The 22,777-nt window shown below is 55.6% G+C and overlaps 1 protein-coding gene across 1 annotated transcript in view; it reads right to left on the minus strand.

Moving 5' to 3' along the window:
- CFAP74 (cilia and flagella associated protein 74) overlaps positions 1–16,848 on the minus strand; it is a 49,710-nt gene extending 32,862 nt beyond the window's left edge. The window contains exons 1-16 of the mRNA XM_057749809.1: positions 16,782–16,848; positions 15,261–15,345; positions 14,999–15,139; positions 14,615–14,713; positions 13,500–13,604; positions 11,129–11,302; positions 10,535–10,645; positions 10,124–10,226; positions 9,556–9,713; positions 8,505–8,693; positions 8,225–8,278; positions 7,319–7,439; positions 6,263–6,436; positions 6,026–6,144; positions 3,340–3,406; positions 2,976–3,065 (exon numbers count right to left, since the gene is read on the minus strand). Of these exons, the coding sequence (XP_057605792.1) occupies positions 2,976–3,065; positions 3,340–3,406; positions 6,026–6,144; positions 6,263–6,436; positions 7,319–7,439; positions 8,225–8,278; positions 8,505–8,693; positions 9,556–9,713; positions 10,124–10,226; positions 10,535–10,645; positions 11,129–11,302; positions 13,500–13,604; positions 14,615–14,713; positions 14,999–15,139; positions 15,261–15,345; positions 16,782–16,848 (1,857 nt within the window). The remainder of the gene's footprint in view (positions 1–2,975; positions 3,066–3,339; positions 3,407–6,025; positions 6,145–6,262; positions 6,437–7,318; positions 7,440–8,224; positions 8,279–8,504; positions 8,694–9,555; positions 9,714–10,123; positions 10,227–10,534; positions 10,646–11,128; positions 11,303–13,499; positions 13,605–14,614; positions 14,714–14,998; positions 15,140–15,260; positions 15,346–16,781) is intronic.
- Positions 16,849–22,777: the final 5,929 nt, after the last annotated feature.

Consider the following 22,777-nt stretch of genomic DNA (forward strand, 5'->3'; position numbering starts at 1 on the left):
GAAGAGTAGCCCCTGCTCGCCACAACTAGAGAAAGCCCGTGTGCAGCAACAAAGACCCAACACAGTCAATAAAAAAAAAATCCAATAAATAAATAAATAAATAAATAAATTTATTAAAAAAACAAAAAAATTTGTTTGGTTGTGCTGGGTGTCCGTTGTGGCAGGCAGCCTCCTTAGCTGTGGCATGTAAACTCTTAGTTGTGGCATGCATTCGGGATCTAGTTCCCTGACCAGGGATCTAACCCGGGCCCCTGCATTGGGAGCATGGAGTCTTATCCACTGCACCACCAGCGAAGTCCCGAGACACAAATACATGTCTTAAAAAAGCAATAATTAGTCTGAAAGCTAGTGTTATGGTAACTTCAGTTGGTAACTCCACATTTTGTTTTCTATATAACTCAGGACAGTGACGCATTTAAGAATTTTAGTTTATGTTCTTGGACACAAGCTACGCAAATGTGCTTCTGTGACGTCAGTGACTGAACAGAGTGGGGCAAAGCGGTAGAGGAGCAGAGTTTTCGCAAGCTGGTGCCGTCAGGCTGACACAAGCCTAATCAGGCTGTTATAACTTCAGGATGTGAAATGTGGTGCCCATGGTAACCACAGAGAAAATACATAACAGGAACCGAGAAAGGAATTTAAACACTTCACTGCACAGACCAACTGCACACGAAGAAGACAGCAGCGCGGGAAATGAGGGACAGGAGAGCTGCTCGGAGGCGAAGACACAGCTCGGCAGAAGCGAGGCCCTCAGTTGCCATCGGCCCGAGAGTGGGAGGGAATTCCGACACAGGATGGACCTGGAGGGCACTGTGCTCAGTGAAATACACCGGTCACAAAAGGGAGGACACTGTGTGACTCCACTTATATAAGGTACTTAGACCCGTCAGATCTGTAGAGACAGAAAGCAGAACGGAGGCCGCCGGGGGCTGGGGGCGGGCAGGGGAGCGAGTGTGTGATGGGGACGGAGCTTCAGTTTTGCAAAACGAAGAGTTCCGAGCTGGATGGTGGTGACGGCTGCGAAGGGTGGGAGTGTATGTGATACCCCCGAGCTGTGCACTTAAAGGTAGTTAAGATGGTATATTCCACGCTGTATTTCACACAATTAAAACCTGAAGAGAAGAGACGCTTAGGACGCGGTAATCAAGTGCACCGTGTGAGCCTGATTGCGTCGCAGCCCAAAGACGCAGTGACCAAAGGTGGTCTGGGGACAGGTCAGCACATCCAGATGTGGGCTGGGGGCGGCGACCGCCAGGAGCAAGGCTGCTTCCACTCCAGACCCTCACTGTGCTTTGTAAGGATGGGAGTGGAGTGTCTCTGTGTTGCTCACTCACTCGGCAGGGGGCCTGCAAACAGGCCGCGGGCGAGGCGGGTGCGGCCAGTGCTGACAATGACTGGGCCCTGGAGGTGGGTCCCTGTGTACACACTGCGTTACCCTTTCCGCTTTGCAGGGGACGCCAGTTCGATCCCTGGTCAGGGAACTAAGATCCCACATGCCATGGGGCAACTAATTAAACCCACGTGCCACAACTACTGAGCCCACGTGCCCTGGAGCCTGCACGCCACAGCTAGAGAGAGAAAACCCGAGGCAACAACTAGAGAGAAGACCGCGGGCCACAACGAAGACCTGACGCAGCCAAAAATGAAAATAAACAAATAGAATAAAGAAATATTAAAACAAAGTCAAAAACAAAATATATAAAGAACTCATACAACTGATTAGCAAAAAAACTCCCAAACAATCTGATTTAAAAACAGGCAGAGGAGGGACTTCCTTGGTGGCGCAGTGGTTAAGAATCTGCCTGCCAATGCAGGGGACACGGGTTTGAGTCCTGGTCCTGCAAGATCCCACATGCCACGGAGCAACTAAGCCCCTGCACCACAACTACTGAGCCTATGTGCCGCAACTACTGAAGCTTGTGCGCCCAGAGCCCGTGCTCCACAACAAGAGAAGCCACTGCAATGTGAAGCCTGTGCACCGCAACAAGGAGTAGCCTGCGTGCAGCAATGAAGACCTAAGGCAGCCTAAATAAATAAATAAATAAGTAAATAAATCTTTAAAAAAAAATGGGCAGAGGAACTGAATAGACATTTTCCCAAAGAAGACATACAAATGGCCACCAGGTACATGAAAGGTGCTCAATGTCACTAATCATCAGGGAAGTGCAAACCAAAACCACAGTGGGACATCACCCTACACGGTTAGAACAGCTGTTATCAGAGAGGAATAACAAGTGTTGCTCAGGCTGTGGACAAAAGGGAACTCTTGTGCACTGCTGGTGGGAACGTAATTGGTGCAGCCACCATGGAGAACAGTATGGAGGTTCCTCAAGACCGCACAGTGGCCCAGCCGCTCCTGGGTGTTTATCCAAAGGAATAAAATTGGTGTCATCAGAGGAGTGGCCTGCACTCCTGTGTTCACTGCAGCCACTGTTCACGAAAGCCAGACATGGAAGCGACCTACATGTCCACTGATGGATGGACGGACAAAGAAGATGTGGTACACACAACATGGGATATTATTCAGCCATAAAAAAGGAAATCTTGCCATTTGTGACACGTGGTTGGCATCATGCTGAATGAAATGGGTCAGGCAGAAAAGACAGACACTATATGATCGCACTTATACACGGAATCTAAAAAACACGGAACTCACAGACACAAAAAACAGACTGGCTGCCAGAGGCAGGGGTGGAGTTGGGCAAAACGGGTGAAAGGGGTCAAAAGGCGCAACCTTCAGTCGTAAGCTGTGGGGTGTGAGACGCAGCGTGGCAACTACGGTTTAAAAAGGAGACGAACCGGGGGACGCCTTGGAGCTCTTCGGGGGGACCAGGGTCCCCTCTGAGCTGGGGGTCCCGCGATCAGGGCTCCACCCAGGGAGGACCCGCCTGGGTGTCCCCGGCGCTGCTGTGGGTGCCCACCTCCCCAGACGGGGCGCCCCAGGCCCCAGCCGCCCACCCCTCGTGAGAACTCACGGAGCATTTCTTCGTTGAGCACTTCAGTGGAACAGAAAACTCGCCCGTTTGAGCCAAAAATGAGATGTTTCCTTCCAGATCTTTGTTTATCTAAAAGATAAAACCACCCGACCACCCACACATATTCTGCAGTGATGTGTGCTGCCTGCGCGGCCCGAGCTCCCCCCACACCGGGGGTGCCCCACTGGGACCCTCCAGCACGAGCGGTCCCACCTCCCGGCCAGCGAGGCAGAGGGGCTGCCCTGTCATCCTGTCCGCCTTGAGGAACATTCCAGGATGTTTTGGAAATAAAACAGCCAAACAGCGGCCGTGCGTCGCCCCCGCTGAGGTGCCCGTGCGTCCCTCCCTCCATCTCCACACTCACCATGGGCTTGAAGGTGACGAGCGCTTCGCAGGACATGCCGGCTGACATGGGACCAGGGGGCTCAAAGCTGCAGGCACAAGGGTGGAGGCAGAAGGTGAGCCGCCTGCCTTCGTGGGCCCAGCACGGCGGAAGCCAGCATCCCAGACAGCCAGTGCCCAGCAGCGCCTCCGGGCCCCTCCCTCGCGCCTGTCCTGGGCGCTGCGGCCCTGCTGCCTCCCCGGGACTCAGCGCACAGGAACATCTGAGCGTCAGCTGCTCAGTGAAGGGCTGAGGGATGGGGGGGGGGGGACGGCGGGGGGCGGAGGGAGGAGGCAAGGCCCCGGGGCCCACGCCAGAGGGAACAGAGGCTGTGAGGGGAGCAGTGGTCACCGTCCCCCTGGGGACAGGGGCCAGGCCTGAATCAAGGATCTGGGATTTTCGTGCCCAGGTGGGGGGCGAGGCAGGCAGGGAGTGAGGGCCATGGGCCCCGCTCTCAGCTGGAGCCCTCTGAGCCCCACTTTAGTAAAAGACCCAGAAAAACAGCCCCACCTTCCCAGGGACACTTGGAGGGATTTGGTCTGGATTTGGGTGAGGGAGAGACACGCCCCATGGAATTCCTCACACAAGGTCCATTTTCACAAGGTTAGATTTTATCTATCATACTTTGTTTAGAAATATACAAGCTAAAAATTTAATATAAAAATCCGTCCCTGGCTGACAGCGTCCCAGCGGCACAGGCAGAAGCAAATCCCAGCTCCTCGGGTTGGGAGGGAAGTGTTTTGATGTCAGACCAAGGGCGTCCCCGGGGATGGAGTCTCACCAGCGGGGAGGTCGGGGCCCAGGTTTCAAAGTCCGCGCGGAAACCAGCACGGAACACAGCCAGGAGCAGGGCCCGACTCCAGGAACTACTGAACGGACAGGGCGGGGGACTCCAGGAACTACTGAACGGAGGCTTTTAAAGACGTAGAGAGTTACACATGTGAGAAAAGAGCAAGAAATAGTGATCTGAAGAACTTAGAACTTTCAGAAATGAGAAAAATGGCAACTGAGATTAGAAACGTAATGAGGAATTTCAACAGCCGACTACGTACAGCCAAGAAGAGAAGCAGTGAACGGAGAGACAGACCCCGGGAAACACCGAGAAGCCTGCTCAGAGAGATGGCGGTGCGGGCGGGGGGATGTGAGACAGGCGTCAGGAGGTGCGGGGGGCACAGGATAGACAGGCTTCACATCGCAGCACAGGGGCAGGTCTGTGAGGAGGGGAGGGAGGCGACGTCTGAAGGGACCGGGCGGAGAAACGTCCACCACTGTTCAAAGCACTGAGTCCTCGGGTCGCAAAGCACAGGGAAGCTCTGAGCAGCTCTAGGAAAGCTCAGTCCACACCAGACACGCTGTGGCGGACATGCAGGACCCCAAGGGCAAGGCAAGCTCGCGGGGACCAGAGAAGAAGCTTGATACCCTGTGAAGACGCAGGACTGGACGGAACAGCCACAGTGGAAACCAGCAGACGGGGAGGGAGGTCCTCAGTGTCGAGAGGAAAGGCAGCCAAGAAAACATTCTTGCTCCAGGCTTGGGGAGGGGCGCCTGAGGGTGGCCTAGGTGATGGTGACCACCCGACTCTGGCCTTTGCCGACTCCTCCAGAAACCCACAGCTCAACAGGAAGAGCCAGCAACACAGGGGAAGCCCCCCGCCGTCCGCGTGCCTGGAAGACGGAGCACACACGGGCGAGAAACACGTGAGCCTCTGCAGATGCTGCATCCGGCCCACAACTGGCGCAGGACGGGACAGCGTGTCCTACATGGGGAGGCCGACCAGAGCCCCGGTCAGTGACGCGGACGCGGGGCGCAGCCCCGGGAAGGCATCTGGGGGCAGAGGGCAGGGCCTCGGAGGCCGCGCTCTCACACAGCGGGAGCCGTCCAGAACTGGAAACTGAGAGCCCCGGGACCTTCCAACTGATGACAGAAAGCTGGAGAAACCGGGAGGTGGAGGAAAAAAACCTCTCAGCAACAAAGGCAAGATGCTTAAGGAGCAGAAGAGAAGAGAGTCCTGCAGAAGACACAGCAACGGTTGTTACGACAAAAATGAGGGAAAAACAAAACAGGAAAGAAGGAAGGAAATCATAGACACAAAAGAGGATCCAACTCAGGCATCAGTGGGGTCTCAAAAGAAAAAACGAAACACTGGAACAGAGTAAAAATTTAAAGTTTAAGTACACAGTCCTGAAATAAAAGATGGCTTTTCTCTTCACCTTGAAAAGGTACAAGGAGGACTTCCCTGGTGGCGCAACGGTTAAGAATCCGCCTGCCAATGCAGAGGACACGGGTTCGAGCCCTGGTCCGGGAAGATCCCACGTGCCGCAGAGCAACTAAGTCCATGCACCACAACTACTGAGCCTGTGCTCTAGAGCCCATGAGCCACAACTCTTGAGCCCGCATGCCACAGCTACTGAAGTGCGCGTGCCTAGAGCCCACACGCTACAACAAGAGAAGTCATGGCAATGAGAAGCCCACGCACCACAACGAAGAGTAGCCCCTGCTCACTGCAACTAGAGAAAGCCCATGCACAGCAACGAAGACCCAATGCAACCAATAAAAATAAATAAGTGAATAAATAATTTTAAAAAACCCCCCAAAACAAATAAAAAGGCTCTGAAAACAGCTGCAGGGACTGCCGCGCCCACCCCGGCGGCCCGCGCCCACTGCCTACGCCACGTGGATGAAGTCCCGGAGGCTCTGCTCCACGCCCACCAGCTTGCAGTAGCTAATCGTGTAGCTGGTGCTAATCAGTGTGATCTTCTTCTTGTACACTTTGCCGATATCAAAGTCCTAGGAAAAGCAGATAAAAAGCTATCTCGCCGAGAGCTCCGTGGTGGCTGCTCCTCGGCACCTGACAGCCACACTGAGGAGACGGTCCTCTGGGGCCCCCACCTCGGGCAGGACTCACCTTGAAGTGGATGAGCCTGGGCCTGCTGTTGAAGGGACACCCTCGGAACTCGCGCCCGGAAGCCACCTGCCTGCATGTCACGCGGCTGCGCAGCCGCTGCACCGTGTGCGCCAGGATGTCCTTGTCCATCTTCGTGCCACCCACCGGCTTCCGATCCACGTCCTCCTTGGGCACCTGGGGAGTCGCAGGGACAGCGGCCATCTCGGGAGCCCGCCCAGGCCTCCCCGCAGGATGGGAACAGCCCAGGGCCAGGGCCACCGTGGCTGCACGGGGGGCGGGGGACAAGCAGAGCTGTCTAGGACCCCGCGGATTTCCAGGAAATAATGGCAGAGGGGAGTGTTCTAGATTTTTAAATCAGGCCAAGAAAAAGTTCTTGAAAAGTTCTATAGGAAGCAACATTTTTTCAAGTGGCACAAATACAGGTGCGTCCTTGACCGTTTCAGTGACTTGAAGAGGGGACTTCTGGGGGCCTGGCTCCAAGCGCCCCCCCCCCCCCCAGCCCAGGGGCTGGTGTCCTCCAGCTCACTCTCCCGGATGGGAGCCGGCCTGCTGAGCGGTGGCCCCCGGGGAGGGCCGGGCCTGAGTAGAGCAGCGGTGGGCTCCGGCCCAGCCAGCCAGGCCTCCTCAGAACCAGCAGAACCAAAATGGCTTTGCCCTCAGAGCAAAGGGAACCAACTGCTACACAGACACAGGCCGGTCCCAGGTGGCCGATGCAGGGACAGCGCTGGAGCCTGTGTCCTGCCACGTTCAGTGGACACTTGCTGACTTCTCGGCTCCCGGAGCTGTGTCTGCCCCTTTCAGAACCAGCATGTCCAGCGCTCTGGACAGTGCGTGCTTCTTGACAACAGGCTGTCGAAGCGTGAACCTGTGCCTTTTTCAAGCCCCTTCCCAGTGCCTTGCCTGCATCCCTCTGCCCTGTGGGGTGTGGGGGAGGGAGGTGGCTGGGAGGAGCTGCAGAGCAGCCCCCGTGAGCGTAAGTGAGGCCCCCACGGTCGCCAGGGCGGGGAGGAGACGGGGGAGAGGATGAGAGATGTGGCTGTGCGTCCGAGGGGCTACCTGGTACGGCTCGTAGTCCTCCTTCCAGAGCCCAGGGATCTCCGGCTGAGCCAGCGTCTCCTCCCAGCCGAGGCTCCCCCCATGCCCCTGGACGGACTCGCTGGACATGGCCTTCACCAGCAGAGAGGTCTGCGGTAATGCAGAGCTGTCCTCCTGGAGTCAGGGAGAGAAATGCAACAGCTTATTCTAGAAAACAGAATATATCGACAGGAAGGAAGAAAGTACAAACCCTCAGGACCCCAGGGCCCCGGCAGACAACCCGCCCCGCTCTGCACTCGGAGACCAGAGCACACGGTTTTGTAACTTCTATTTAAAACATGACTGTCTTTACACACGAAAACGTGGTCTCCAACACCCACAAAAGAGCCACAAAATATTCTGACTTACAGATACCCCAGAACCCCCTTCATGGACTCTTAGCTGCTCTTGGGCCAGAAGGGGCCTCCCCACGGGGACGTCAGGCTGGAACAGGGACGAGGATGGGGTTGACATTGCTGCAGGCGTGAGAAAGGCCCCGCGCAGAGAAAAGCAGGAGCATGGCCGGGGTGGGGCAGCTCACCCTACACGGGCAGGGGTGAGAGGACGGGGCAGGGGTGAGAGGACGGGGCAGGGGTGAGAGGACGGGCAGCAGGCTCTGCCCTACACGCTGGGGGGCACCGTGAGCAGAGTGGAGACCCACGGGGGCCACACAGGAAGAACCCCGGGGGACGTGGCTGCCAGCGCACTGTCGGAGCCCATGACCTGGGCCTTCAGGTTGGGGGCGCACAAGGGCAGCAGCAGAAGGGCCGCTTGGGCTCAGGACGGGGACCCGACGTCCCCCCGCCACACCCTCAGGGACAGGGCAGCAGGTCACCTACAGGGCCACCGGCACAGGCCGGCCCTCTGTGTGAGGACCGAGTGCGGGAGTGGGAGGGAAGCGGCCCGGCTACGGCGTCTGGGGACAGGCTCCGGGGATGTGTGCTGCGGCGGGCTGCCTCCCCCGGCGGGCAAGGAGCCAGAGGCCGGGGTCCCGCCGTGTCCCTGGGGGGGGCCGCGCAGGTGGGGGCTCGGGACGTGCGCCAGGGTGGGGCCGCGCGGGGAAGGGAGGCGCGAAGGGGCCGAGCGCTCTCCGTGGTCCTGATCCGAGCTGGCCGGTCAGTCCGGGGGGAGGGGGGGGAGGCGCGGGCTCACCGGGGGGCAGCAGGGCGGGGCCTCCGTGCTCCTCCCCGCGCAGACGGCGGCCACGTAGCTCCAGGTCTGGTCCCGCAGGCTCGGCCGGCCCGGCGGCGGTCTCGGGGGCGCGGGCTGCCGCTTCCTCCGGTCCTCCTCCGCCTCCTCCTTCAAGATCCGACTCACAATCTCATGCTTCCTGAGCTTCTGCTCCTCTTGGAAGGCGCTGCGGGGAAACGCTGTCTGGGTGCACAGCCAGCTGCCCCCGGACTGGGAGAGACAGGGAGGGGGGAGCCCCGGAGGGCAGCTGGGCCAGAGACCCAGGGCGCGCAGGGCCGTCCCCACCACCAGCCCCGGCCCGTGAGCTGCCGCGTCCCCGCTCCGGGTTCCCAGGCGCTGCCGGGCCTGCGGGGGCTCCGACCAGGGCAGCCTCCTTCTCGGGGCTCCTTGCGGGCGCCTCCCACGTGCCGGGAGGCGGGAGGAGGGCCCCCCCGGACACCTGTGGGCCGGGCGACGACACAACTCAGGGCACGGCGACTCCCCTGCAACAGGACCAGGAGACCACACCTGGGCAGGTCCTAACAGTGACCACGATGGCGGGGGCTGGGAGTGGGGGAAGGGACAGGCCCTCCGGGAGGAGGAGGGAACAACAGAACCTCGTGTGCAAGGCTGGGCGAGGTGGGGGAGGCAGCCACCTCACTCCTGCACCCTGGGAAGCCCCCTGGGGGGCCCTCATTTCTCAGGGCGGGTGCAGCCTGGGAGCTGCATACGGGGGCTCTGCAGGCCGAGGGGGGGCTCGGGGGTGACGGGGTGCGGCATGGACCGAGGCAGCACTGAGCACTGGTTCGGGCGAGACCACAAAATGAGGTCAGGTTGCCCGCAGCCTCCCGCAGCGAGGAGGGTGGCAGTGGGTGGGGGACGCCCGGGGGCGGCAGGGGCTGTGCCTGAGGCCCAGGAGAGGTCCCAGCTGCAGGGGCTGGAGAGCAGGGGGTGAAGGGAGGGGCCTGGCAGGGTGGGGGCGGAGGGGGAGGCCCAGGGAGAGAGGCAGCATCACAGATTGGGACAGATGCCCCCCCATCCCCCCTCACCGGGTCTGGGCCTCCAGCTCTTGGCGCCGGCGCTGATGGCAAAGGTGCTTGAAAGCGTCCCCACCTTGGGCCAGAATCGCCTCTTTCTCGGCCTGGGCCTTCCGTTCTGCCAGCTCTGCCTTGGCCTGGCCCCACGCTTGAAATTTCCTGAGCGTTTCCTTGGGAATAGAGAATGCGGAGGCTCCAGCGCCCGCAGGTGAGCACGTGTGCACTGGAGCTCTCCTTGGGGGTGGAGTCCTCAGACCACACCGCAGATGCCAGAGGCTGACGTTTGCGGAAATCACCTGTGCTCCCCCCTGCCCCCCACCTGCAGCCGCCCCTCCGGAAAATCCTCGGGGCTTCCTGAGGCCGGAGTCCGGCCGTCTCCACAGGACTGGCTGCTCCCTGCGGACGCCTCCCGCTTCCCTGGCCTGCCTGCCTGCCAAGACCGCAGGGTGGAAGGCCCGGACTCCAGCACACCCGAGCCTGGGCCCCCTGGAGCGCGGGAGCCTGCCCGAGGGCAGCTGAGCACATGCGGGTCCTGCCTGGACAGGCTCCTGGGGGTGGCGGGAGGTGGGGCCAGCCCTACCCGGTTGGCGGAGATGCTGTTCTTCAGGGCCAGCACGGCGTCCATGCGCCTGCGCGTGTGCTCGCGGGCCTCCAGCTCCTCCTTCCGCTCCCGCTCGCGGATCCTGCGGGGAGCACCTGGTCATGGCCGAGCAAACAGCCGAGCGGGACAAGGCAAATGAGAGCAGAGCCGGGCTGCGTGAAGCACGCGGAGGCCCTGAACCCATGTCTCTAGACTGGAGTCCTCGTCTGAAAACAGCTTCAGCTCAAAACTGGAAACACATTTACTCTTTTCCGATGATGACGTGGCAGTTCAATGAAAAAATGGGAGAATTTCAAAACAAAGGCAAGTGACCCACTTTCTCGCGTTTTGCCTTGGGGGGAGGGGGGAATGGACAGGAGGAGAGACTCAGAGAGAAGAGAGCAGACGCACCTCACCAGGGAGGCCTTCAGGAACTTCACCGCCTTCCGGTGGTTCTTCTGGGCGTCTTCCACCAGCTTCTGGTGCCTGAGCCCATGCTCCTTCTGCAGGCGCACGGATCTCCTGCGGGGATGCGGGAAAGAGGCAACAGGGGCGTGTCCTGTGCCGGCTCGGCCGCCAAGGGCCCGGAGAGGACCAGGGCCAAGTGCGTGAGGAGGGAGGGCCCTGCGCTGTGCCTGGGGGTAGGTGGGGCAATGGGGACCCTGCCGGCGTCCACGGGCTTGGATCTCACGGAAGCAGCAGGGAGACCTGGGTTGGACGAGGTGGGGAGCAGAGTAGGGGGGCCTGTGAGGACCCTGTGCAGGGCTGTGGGCGGGAGGGCCCCTTGGGGTGGGGAGGCGGGGCCTCCCTGCCCTGCCCTCGGAAGCGCTGGCCCCAGGGAACGGGCAGCGCTGGGCCCCGGGAGGTCGGGCCAGGAGGAGCGGCCAGAGCAGGGAAGGGGCTGGGCGTCCAGGAGGGAAGCGGCCATCAGGTCAGCGAGTGAGCGTGGCCCGAGCCGGGACAGGTGGGACCAGCGGGCGGGGGGGCCCCCAGGCCTGGACCTACCGGACCCGCAGCAGCCGGCTCCACTCTGCCTTCCCCGAGGCCCCCGTCTCCCGGCGCAGCTGCTCGGCCGCCCGCTCCCGGAGACACCTCCCAGCAGCCTCGGCCTCCTCTCGGGCTGACTCGCGGGCGTCCTCCAGCTGCCCCTCCCGGATCTCGATGTGCCACATGGCGCTCCTTGCAAACGGGAGGCGCTTTCGCTGACGCCGGCAAAGGGGCTGGGAGCCAGGCCGCAGCCTCCAGCAGCGTCCACCCCAGGCGTCCGGCCCTGGGTCTGACCAGCACCCAGGCCCCCGGTCGCCCGCAGCACCGCCCCTGCTCTGCCCCTCCAGCCCTGCTCTCCGGGCCCAGGACGCGGTGACTGTGCCCCGTGGCACCTGCAAGCTTCGAGCTTTGCTTACCTGCCTCTCATTCCTGCGAAACAGGCTCCGTGAGGCAGATATTTCGTGTGTTTTACTCACGGATGGCCCCTGAGGGCTTGGATGGGGTCAGGCACGTGGCGGGTGCTCAGTGACGGCACGTGACTCTGTCTGAGCCACTGACCGCCAAGTTCAGGCGCCCACCGCGCTCGAGGTGGACCGGCGCCCACAGGGCCCTGGAGGAGGCCCTCGGGGACAGAGGACGCCTGCTGGTGCCCCCCCCCCCACCCACACTGTGGAGGGCTCGTCGAGGTCCCTGTGGCCCTGGAACCTGGGTACACAGACTCCGGCAGCAACATGGAGGGCCTGCAGGCACGTTCCCCCCACCCAGGAACAGTTTCAGGGGGTCACCACGTTGTCCGAGGGGACGCCGACAAGGAAGGGGCCCAGGTGGGCCTCCAGTGGGAGCCGGCGAGACCCCACGCTGCCCTGTGCAGCAGCAACGCACGTGGCAGTGGACTCTGTGGCCCTGAAGGGAGCTGCTGGCCGCACACGAGGACACAGATGCCTCTCGTGGGTGCTGTGGGGCGCGGAGGAGGCAGGCGCAGGGAGTAGACACTGCAGGGTCTGCACACTTAACACAAAGGGGCAGGGGACACCCGCGGTACTGGGGTCGGCACTGCTGACGGACACGACTCACAAGGAGACATCCGATGTGCATTTTCTTGCATGTAAATTAGACCTAAATCAAGCTGATTAAAAAGAAAGTGGGGGACTTCCCTGGTGGCGCAGTGGTTAAGAATCTGCCTGCCAATGCAGGGGACACGGGTTCCATCCCTGCTCCGGGAAGATCCCACATGCCACGGAACAACTAAGCCCGTGCGCCACGACTACTGAGCCTGCACCCTAGAGCCTGCAAGCCACAACTACTGAAACCTGTGTGCCTAGAGCCCGTGCTCTGCAACAAGAGAAGCCACCGCAATGAGAAGCCCACCCACTGCAATGAAGAGTAGCCCCCGCTCGCTACAACTAGAGAAAGCCTGTGAGCAGCAATGAAGACCCAACTCAGGAAGGAAGGAAGGAAGGAAGGAAGGAAGGGACTTCCCCAGTGGCGCAGTGGTTGAGAATCCGCCTGCCAATGCAGGGGACACGGGTTCAATCCCTCGTCTGGGAAGATCCCACATGCCATGGAGCAAGCAAGCCTGTGCACCACTGAGCCTGGCTGTAGAGTCCGCAAGCCACAACTAGAGTCCACACACCTAGAGCCCATGCTCCGCAACAAGAGAAGCCACCACAATGAGAAGCCCATGCACCGCAATGAAGAGTAGGCCCTGCTCGCTGCAACTAGAGAAGAGCCTGTGCGCAGCAACGAAGACCCAACTCAGCCAATAAATAAATAAATAAAAGGAAAGTGCACAGGCAGCAGCACCCCCCATGTGGTGGGGGACAGGTGGGCCACGGAGGGGTCAGGGCTGGCCGCAGGGGGACAGGGTCTGAGCAGTGAGCAAGGGGGCACCAGGGGTTCTTTGTGCTATTTTTGCAGCTCTTCTGTGAACTTGAAATTGTTTCAAAATTTAGAAGCTTTTAAAAAACTAAATGGACCATACAGTGACCCGACAAAGGCAGGGCCACCGGGGGCTTCCGGGCGCCGGTGCAGAGGGGAGGCCGCCAGGACAAGCTCTGGGTAACGGATTCGACAGGATAGGATGCAGCTGCCTCTCTCCAGGGTGTGTGTGTGTGTGTGTGTGTGTGTGTGTGTGTGTGTGTGTGTGTGTGTGAGATGCTTGGAGAAAAGGTGTGAAGCTCTTTTAAAAATCGTGCCAGTCGTTCTACGGAGGCACAAAGAGCAGGAAAAAGGGGAAAAGCTGATTTCTCAGTTCCTAAGAATTCAAATACTGAGAAAGTGAAAAGTGGGAGGTCCTAGCTACCCGTCGATTTTTAGGCAGCTTGAAAGTCAAGCACAAAATGCCATTCTTCACCTTCAAACCCGCCCCCGTCCAGGGCCTAGGACTCACTCGCTCTCCTGCAGCACGGCTGTCATCTTTGCCTGCAGGTCCCTCTCGTTCTCCAGCTCCAAGCACAGGCGCAGGGATGCTGCCTCCAGGCGGCCCACGGCTGCCCTGGGGGGAGGAGCGGGCCAGGGCCTCAGGGGCTGCGGCCTCCACGCAGCCAAGCCTTCATCTGACCTTTCTTTTTTTTTCTTTTCTTTTCTTTAGTTGATTATCTTATTTTTTTCTTTAAGCACTTTTATTGAGATACAATTGACATACAATAAACTGCATATATTTAAAGTGTACAATTTGATATTTTTTTCTTATCAGTAATGTATACATGGCAATCCCAATCTCCCAATTCATTCCCCCCGCTTGACTTCTCATTTTCAAGAGAGGAGCCAGTCTATGCTGGCCAACTGGGAGGGCAGGACGGTGGCCCAAGGAAGGCTTCTCGGGGGCCACCCTCGCTGATCTGACCCCCCTCCGGCCCCCTCTCCACCCGCCTGTCATGCTAACAGGGGTGGGAGCCGCCCCCTGGTTGCCAGCCCCTCAGGAAGGACCCAGCACACCCGCCGGACGACCAGCAGCATCTCGGGGGCCAAAAAGCCACCGAGACCCTCTTGGCCGAGCCCACTGTGACATCTCCCTCTGCCCTCCCGGTCACCCAAGCCCAGTTACGCTCTGAGGTGTAATGTGGGGACGCTCAGATGAACAGGGGTGGGTGGGGTGGGCGCAGGGGACAGGCAGGAGCCAGCGGGGCCGTCTCTATGAGAATGGCCTTGAGGTCGTTGCAGGCGTGGCTCTTGCGGGCACGTGACCTGGGGTCCTCGCCTGCCGCCCCGGGCCCTGCACCAGGAGCTCCCCACCCCCAGCCCGCCCAGGGTGCTCCTTCCCCATCACCGCGTGGCCGCTGCTTCTATCACTCAGGTCCCAGCCTGAGGTCCCCTCCCCAGGGAGGCCTCCCCTGGTCACCTGCCTCAGAGTGACCGCCCCTCCTGACTCGTGGCCACCTGCCTCCTGGTGTCCACGTGGGTTGCCTGATTCCCAGCTGGGTGGGACGTGGGTCCGCCCCCTTGCCACCCAGATGCAGCCAGTCACCCTGCGCCCACGGGCCCCAGGGCCCCGCCCCGACCTACGTGTTGTTGGCCGCTCTCTCCGCCGCCATCTCAGCCAGCACGCCCTCCTGCTGCCTGGTGAGGAGCTCCATCCTCTGGCGGCAAGCACGCAGCTCCCCCCTGGAAGTTGGAGCCAGAAGCCAGGTAAACGGTTCCCTGCCTCCCAGGCCCCCCCACCTCCTGGACCTGCAGCGGGAGTCGAGGTGGGGCTGGCCTGGGCAGGCGGCCAGCACAGCCTCTCCTGCAGGCATCTCAAGCATTTCGGAGTAAAGTTTCATGATGTGGCAATTTGCTTTCAAGTTTCAACTTTTCTGTGTTTGAAACATTTCTTTGCAGACATCTGAGAACACACCGCAGTGTCACTGCCGGCCAGACAGGCGTGGAGGGCAGCGAACCCCCGCTCACCTAGTTTTCTGAATGAAAAGGTCTTTCTCCTCGTGCAGCTGGTCCAGGTGGCTCAAGTCCCTCCGCAGGAGAGAGGCCTGGATCCTGGCCCGGGCGGCTGACCTCTGCTTCCTCTTGTCCACACTCCGCTCTTTCCCTGGACTTAACATGGAAAGGATGCTGGCTGCCATTGTGTGTGGGGGGGGGCGCATCCTCCCTGCCTTTCTGGCCAGGATGCCGAAGCACGGAGCGGGGAGCAGCCCCCCGCCACCGGGTTAATTACCAGGAGCTGCCTGGGGCCGCCCTGCTCTCAGCCTCCCCAGGGAGAGAGTCCAGCACAAACTCCGGGTCCTCCAGTTCATCTGTTTCTAGAAATCGAGCAACAGTTAAAACAACAGAAAGCAGAGGGGAGCCCCAAGCCTGAAGGTCAGGGTGGGTCCCGACAGGCACAAACGGGGCAACCATGGGGCTCTGGGCAGCGGTTCTCAAAGCATGGCCCAGGGAACCCTTTCAAGGGGTCTGCAGAGTCAACACTGTTTTCATAGTAATAGCAAAACACTGTCTTTTTCACCCTTATTTCATGAGTGTAGAGTGGATTTTTCCAAAGGTCACATAACATGTGATATCACAGCAGACTAGTCAGAGGCAGACGTGAAATCCAGCTGGCTGCTCTTAAACCAGGCTCTTCATGTTACACACAGCGGGTTCATTATTGCTATTTTTGTTTGTTTGTTTTTTTAATTAATTTATTTATTGGCTGTGTTGGGTCTTTGTTGCTGCGCACGGGCTTTCTCTAGCTGCGGAGAGTGGGGGCTACTCTTCATTGTGGTGCACGGGCTCCTCACTGTGGTGGCTTCTCTTGTTGTGGAGCACGGGCTCTAGGCACACGGGCTTCAGTTGTTGTGGCACACAGGCTCAATAGTTGTGGCTCAGGGGCTCTAGAGCACAGGCTCAGTGGTTGTGGCGCACAGGCTTAGGTGCTCCGCGGCACGTGGTATCTTCCTGGGGCAGGGCTCGAACCCGTGTCCCCTGCACTGGCAGGCGGATTCTTAACCACTGCGCCACCAGGGAAGCCCCTCATTATTGCTATTTGAAGTGAGTAAATAAATATAAAATTTTTGTTCAGCTTTAGTTTTTAATACAGTAAACACTGAAAGATGTAACCAACGTATACCAAAGCTCTTTGGGTCTTCAGGAATTTTTTAGGACTGTAAAGGGGTTTCCCGACAAAAAAAAAGTGTGAGAATTATTGTCTTTGAGACTCAGTGGAGACTTCCAGCAAAACATGGCAAAATGACTGAAAAGAAATTCTAAAAGGCATCAACCCACAGTCACAAGACAGGGGAGGAGGAGGCAGTGAGCCAGTGGTGGCTGGTCCTGGAGGGGCAGGAAGTCAGCTCCCAGGTTAGACTTGCCACCTGGTGTCCAGCACTAGTGCCTGAATCAAGGCATATCTTAGAGAAATTTCAGATCATCAGATTTTATTTTAAATCTCAAAGCTTCCAGGAAAAGAAAACAAAAATAGGTCACATTCAAAGGACAGGGATAAAAACGGCGTCTGATTTCTCAACAGAGATGCTGGAAACTGGGAAATCACGGTCAGCCGCCTTCAAAGTCTCAGCCACGTGAATCTTTCTTCCGATTAAAGACAGAAATAATATAAGTACCTTTTTGAGAAAAACTATGAGAGTAAAAGATGTAGTTTCTCTGAAAAAAGGAAATTAAAGGGCAATGAGTGAGCACATCATTTGTCTTCTGTGCTACTGAAACGCATGCAATCTGTGCAAAGACCTTTCTTAATTACCATCCTCCACAAGGGGTGCGGCGTTCAAAAGCTTCTCCTCAGGGAACAGGCTGGCATCTTCCCCCATCTTGGGAGGCAGAAATTATCTACAAAAACATTTACAAAATATAGGTGACAGATTTTCAAAAAACGAAAAAACTGGATTTCATAAGAATTAATTTCTCTTATAAAAAGACATTAAGAAAATGAAGAGCGATCACAGAACATGAAAAAGTATGTGCAGCACATACATTTGACAAAGGTCTCGTACTCAGAATACGTAAAGAACTCCTAAATAACAGCAATAAAAAGTCCAAACCCCAACTAGAAAGGGACAAACATTTTAGAACAGACACAGCAAAAGAAGATGCACACACGGCCACTGAGCTCATGGGACTCTGTAAACCTTATCCGTCACCAGGGCATCCAGTCAAAACCACAGCGAGCCACCTCTACACACCTGCTAGCACGCCCCAAACCCAAAACACCACACACGGAACCACAACACTAGATGCTAGCAACATACACTTACCGTAGGACCCAGAAATCCTACTATGCGGTATTTACCCAAGAGAAACAGAAGCATGTCCACAAAACAGCTTGTAGGAGACTGCTCAGAGCAACCCTGTTCACAACAGCCTCACACTGGAAACAACCCCGGGGTCCGTCATTGTGAGAAGGGATAAGCAGATTCCGGCACATTCTTTCAAAGGAATAATTAACAGTCACACAGAGAACGAAGTCTGAGGCACAAAGCAGCACGCACGAATCTCAGAAACACCGTGGTAAGTGCAGGAAGCCAGACGCAGAAGAGCACGTGTGACGCCCCAGAACAGGCAGAACTAAGGGGCCGTGACAGAGAGGAGATGTAGATTCTGGGTTGGAGGCAGGGGATGGGGGTGGGGGTGGGTTCACAGGGAACTTGGGGGAGGATGGACGCGCCCTGCGTCTTGTTTTGCGGGGGTGGCTACACAGGTGTACACAAGTGTCACACTCACCCTAGCGGACACTTAATTTGTGTGCGTGTTACAGCATGTATAAATTATCTCAATAGAACACACACAGAGTCCAGAGACAACTCCCAAGGGATTTCAGAATAGTCACTACAGGTTGATAATCATTTTGGGAACACTGGGAGCTGCCTGTGTAGAACTTGGTACAGATGTTGATATTAAACATTGATATAATGGACGAGGTGCTGAAATTGTAGACCAGTTTGTTTTCATTGCTGACTTTAGCAACTGCTCCAGAATAAGTCACTGAAAAATATTTTCAAAGCTTAATAATATTTCTTTGATAAATCATTAATAAATTAGGACTTCCCTGGTGGTCCAGTGGTTAAGACTCTGAGCTCCCAATGCAGGGGGCCCAGGTTTGATCCTTGTTCAGGGAACTAGATCCCACATGCATGCTGCAGCTAGGAGTTTACATGCCACAAGTAAGGAGCCCATGTGCCACAAGTAAGGAGCCCATGTGCCACAACTAAGGAGCCCACCTGCCATAACTAAGACCTGGTGCAACCAAATAAATAAATAAATAAATAAAAAATATTTTAAAAAATAACAATAAAATGAACTGTTTAAAAAATCATTAATAAATCAATGCCAGTGATTTTAAAATATTTATTTAATATTTATTTATTTAGGCTGCACAGGGTCTTCATTGTGGCACGTGGGATCTAGTTCCCTGACTAGGGATTGAACCTGGGCCCCCTGCATTGGGAGTGCAGACTCTTACCCACTAGACCACCAGGGAAGTCCCAGTCATTTATTTTTTAAATGTTACCAAAAAACCCGTTGTGCATTAAGGCCTTGTGAGGCAGAATTTTGAGGCATCTTGTAAAATACCAACAATATTCCTGCCAACTGAAGACACTTATTAGTTGACCAGCCTGCGGACGGTGGCGGGGCTTTCAGAAGATGGATACAAAGTGGTCCAGCCTGTCCTGCCCTGGGCTGTGAGTTCCACACACTCACCACGCCGCATATAAAACACAGATGCCCCTGTGGGTAACACTTGACTATGAGGCAGAAGGGCTCACACAGTACCACCTGCAAGGAAGACATCCAACCACACACACTCTGAATGTCCAGGGGCCCTGACCCCCCTTAATTCCTCACTAGAACAACTGGGGCAGGATTCAGTGTTTCCAGTACATGAGTCTACAAGGACGAGGCAGATGGGAGAAGAAACAGTGTGAACAAAACAGGAGCTGGGCGCGTAAGGACGTGTGGTTTGGGGCCCTGAGGCCCCGCGGGCATTGCACAACCTGGGGGTCAGGAGTCGGGTGCCTCTGGCCTGAGGGTGAAGTGGGATCAACCACAGAGATTTGCTAAAATGTGCTTAAGAAGCACTTCAACCTTCTGTTTTGGGAACTGGCTGGCCAGCGTGCAAATAACTAAAAATGCTGGAAAAATTGTATTTTAATTGTCTTAAGGACCTTGAAGAATTGACAAGAAGAAATTATCAGGTCAAAATCTAAGTGAAGACAGGAATACAGATAAAGAAAAGTATCATATTAAAGAAAAGTATCTTATCAAATTAGATTAAAAAATCACCACCACCACCAATAACAAAAATCTAGCTTTTTACTATTTAAAAGAGAATTTGAAAGCAATAACATACAGAAGCATTGCATTTTCAAAGTCAGACAAAGATGCCCTGTATAGAAACTGTAACAGGAAGCTGGTGGCGTTGTCTAGAAACAGACAAAAATGCTTTAGGCAAAAAGTGGTAACAGCAGTAAGACAGCCAGGTCATCCCCAGGAAGACACAGCAGTGGTAGATGCTCGTATGTTTAGGGTGCAGCCACTAAGTAAACAAAGCAAAGGTCTCAGCAGAACAAGAAGAAAGTCAAGAGCACAACCTCTAGGGAGAGGTTTCCCACACCTCTCTCAGGAAGGGACAGCAAAACCAGATACAGTAAGTCACTGATGACACGATTTAACACCATTAACAGACTGAACCCCACACACATACACAGAAGCTACAACTGTGGAATTTTAAGTGCTCCCTTAAACCATGACACAGAATATTTGCAAAAGCCATCTACTTGCCCCAAACGGGACGCCACAAATTTCAAAGCACTAAAATCATACAAAACTTGTTCTCTGACCAAATTAATCTGCCCAAATCAAGAGCATATAGAGAACAATGACCAAGATGGTGGAGCAGGAAGGCCCCGAGCTGGGTCTCCCACGGGCACACCAGGGTCCCCCTATCCACAGAGCAGCCGTGATGGGAAAGGCCGGAAGCGCCGCAGAAATGACCGCCTATAGCTGAAGATATAAAGGAGGACCCACGACGGGGTGGGTAGGATGGGTGGAGTCGCAGCGCAGTCAGGACCCCACCCCCCAGGCAGGTAACCTGCAAACCGGAGGATCATCACAACAGCAGAGGTTCTCCCTGAGCAGGGAGGGGCCCGAGCCCCACACCAGGCTCCCCAGCCTGGGGGTCCTGCACCAGGAGACGAGCCCCAGGAACAGCTGGCTTTGAAGGTGAGCAGGGCTTCCTTTCGGGGAGCCAGAGGGCTGGGGAAACAGAGACGCCGCTCTTAAAGGACACGCACAAAATCTCACATGCTCAGGAAACTGAAAGGAACCTGGGTCAGACCCACCTGCTGATCCTAGGGAGCCTCCCAGGGAGGCCGGGGGGCAAGGGCAGCTCACCCTGGGGACACAGACACTGGCGGCAGCTATTCTGGGGGGAGCCGGTTCTAACACAAGGACACTGGTGCTGCAAGTGCCATTTCAGAATCCTCCCTCTAGCTTATTAGTGCTGAACCCGGCCCTGCCCACCAGCCTGTCGGCACAAGTACCGAGATGCCTCAGGCCAAGCAGCTAGCTGGGCGGGGGCACAGCCCCACCCACCAGTAGGCCAGCTGCCTGAAGACCCCCTGAGCCCACAGCCACCCCAGGACCTTGCTCTGTCCACCTGAGGGTCCAGGACCTGGTCCTGCTCACCACTACCCAGCACCAGGCCCAGGACCAGCCTCATCCACTAGTGGGCAGGCACCAGCCACAGGACCCCCTGGGCCCTGGCCCTGCCCACCAGTGGGCAGACACTCCTACTCCAGGACCCCCAGGCCTTGCAACAAGACACCCCAGCACCTGGCTTCACTCACGAGTGGGCTGACACCGGTTCCAGGACCCCTGGGCCCAGCAAGCAGAGACCCCAGGACAAAGCCTCACCCACCCGTGGGTGGGCACCAGCTCCAGGAGCCCTGGGCCCTAGCCCTGTCCTCCAGCAGGCAGATGCCAGCCCAGGGCCACCACAGCCCCACACCCTGCCATGTCAGGACACAGCAGGCGGGCACCAGCCCCAGCTCTGCCCATCAGCAAGCCAGTATCAGCTCCAAGACACCTAGGAGCCTTCAGCCAGCTGCCCCAGGATCTGGCCCCACTCACCAGGAGGCTAATACCAGTTTGGGACATCTTGGACCCCTCAGCACCAGCCACCAGTGGCCTGTATACACACACACACACACACACATACACACTACACATATGTATATATATACACACATTGCTATATATGGACTTCATGGTAACTACAAACCAAAACTCTATAACAGCTACACACACACAAAAGAGAAAGGAATCCGAACATAACACTAAAGACAGTAATCAAATCAGAAGAAAACAACACAAAGGAACTACAAAAACAGCCCTAAAAGAATTAACAAAATGGCAAAAAGTACATACCTACCAATAATTAAATGTAAATGAACTAAACGTTCCAATTAAAAGATACAGAGTGGCCAAATGGACAAAAAAACAAGACCCGTATATATGCTGCCTACAAAAGACTCACTTCAGATCTAGAGACACATACAGACTGAAAGTCAGGGGATGGAAGAAAGTATTCCATGCAAATGGAAATGAAAAGAAAGCTGGGTTATTATTACTTATATCAGAAAAAAACAGACTAAAACAAAGACTGTTATAAGAGACAAAGAAGGACACTACATAATGATCAAAGGATTAAGCCAAGAAGAAGATATAGCAATTGTAAACATATATGCACCCAACATAGGAGCACCTCAATACATAAAGCAAGTATTAAACACAAAAGGAGAAACTGACAGGAATGCAATAGTAGTAGGAGACTTTAACACCCCACTTACATCAATGGACAGATGGTCCAGACAGCAAATCAATAAGGAAACAATGGCCTTAAGTGACACATTAGACCAAATGAACTTAATTGATCTATCTAGAACATTCCATCCAAAAACAGCAAACACACACTCTTTCCAAGTGTGTATGAAACATTCTCCAGGAAAGATCATATACTAGGCCACAAAACAAGTCTCAATAAATTTAAGGAAATGGAAATCATATCAGGTGTCTCTTCTGATTACTATGCTGTGAGACTAAGAACCAAGTGCAGGGAAAACTGCAAGAAACACAAACATGTAGAGGCTCAACAATATGCCATTAAGCAACCAATGGATCACTGAAGAAATCAAAGAAGAAAAAAAAAATACCTGGACACAAATGAAAATGAAAACCAAACAACCCACAATCTGTGGGATGCAGCAAAAGCAGTTCTAAGAGGGAAGTTTATAGCAATACAAGCATACCTTGGGAAACAAGAAAAATCTCAAATAAACAACCTAACCACACACTTAAAGCCTAACCCTAACTAGAGAAAGAACAAACAAAACCCAAGTTAGTAGAAGGAAAGAAATCATAAAGATCAGAGCAGAAATAAATAAAATAGAGACTTTAAAAAACAATCAAAAAGATCAATGAAACTAAGAGCTGGTTCTTTGGAAAGATAAAAGTTGATAAACCTTTAGTCCAACTCATCAAGAGAAAAAGAGAGGGCCCAAATATAGAAAATCAGAAGTAAAAAAGAAGTCACAACCAGAAATACAGATCAATGGAAATGGAAAGAAAGCCAAGAAATAATTCTATGCGCTTACAGTCAATTAATCTACAACAAAGGAGGTAAGAATATAAAATGGAGAAAAGGTAGTCTCTTTAATAAGTGGTGCTGGGAAAACTGGACAG

This window comes from Hippopotamus amphibius, chromosome 1 (assembly GCF_030028045.1).
Source record: "Hippopotamus amphibius kiboko isolate mHipAmp2 chromosome 1, mHipAmp2.hap2, whole genome shotgun sequence".
Lineage (NCBI taxonomy): Eukaryota > Metazoa > Chordata > Mammalia > Artiodactyla > Hippopotamidae > Hippopotamus > Hippopotamus amphibius.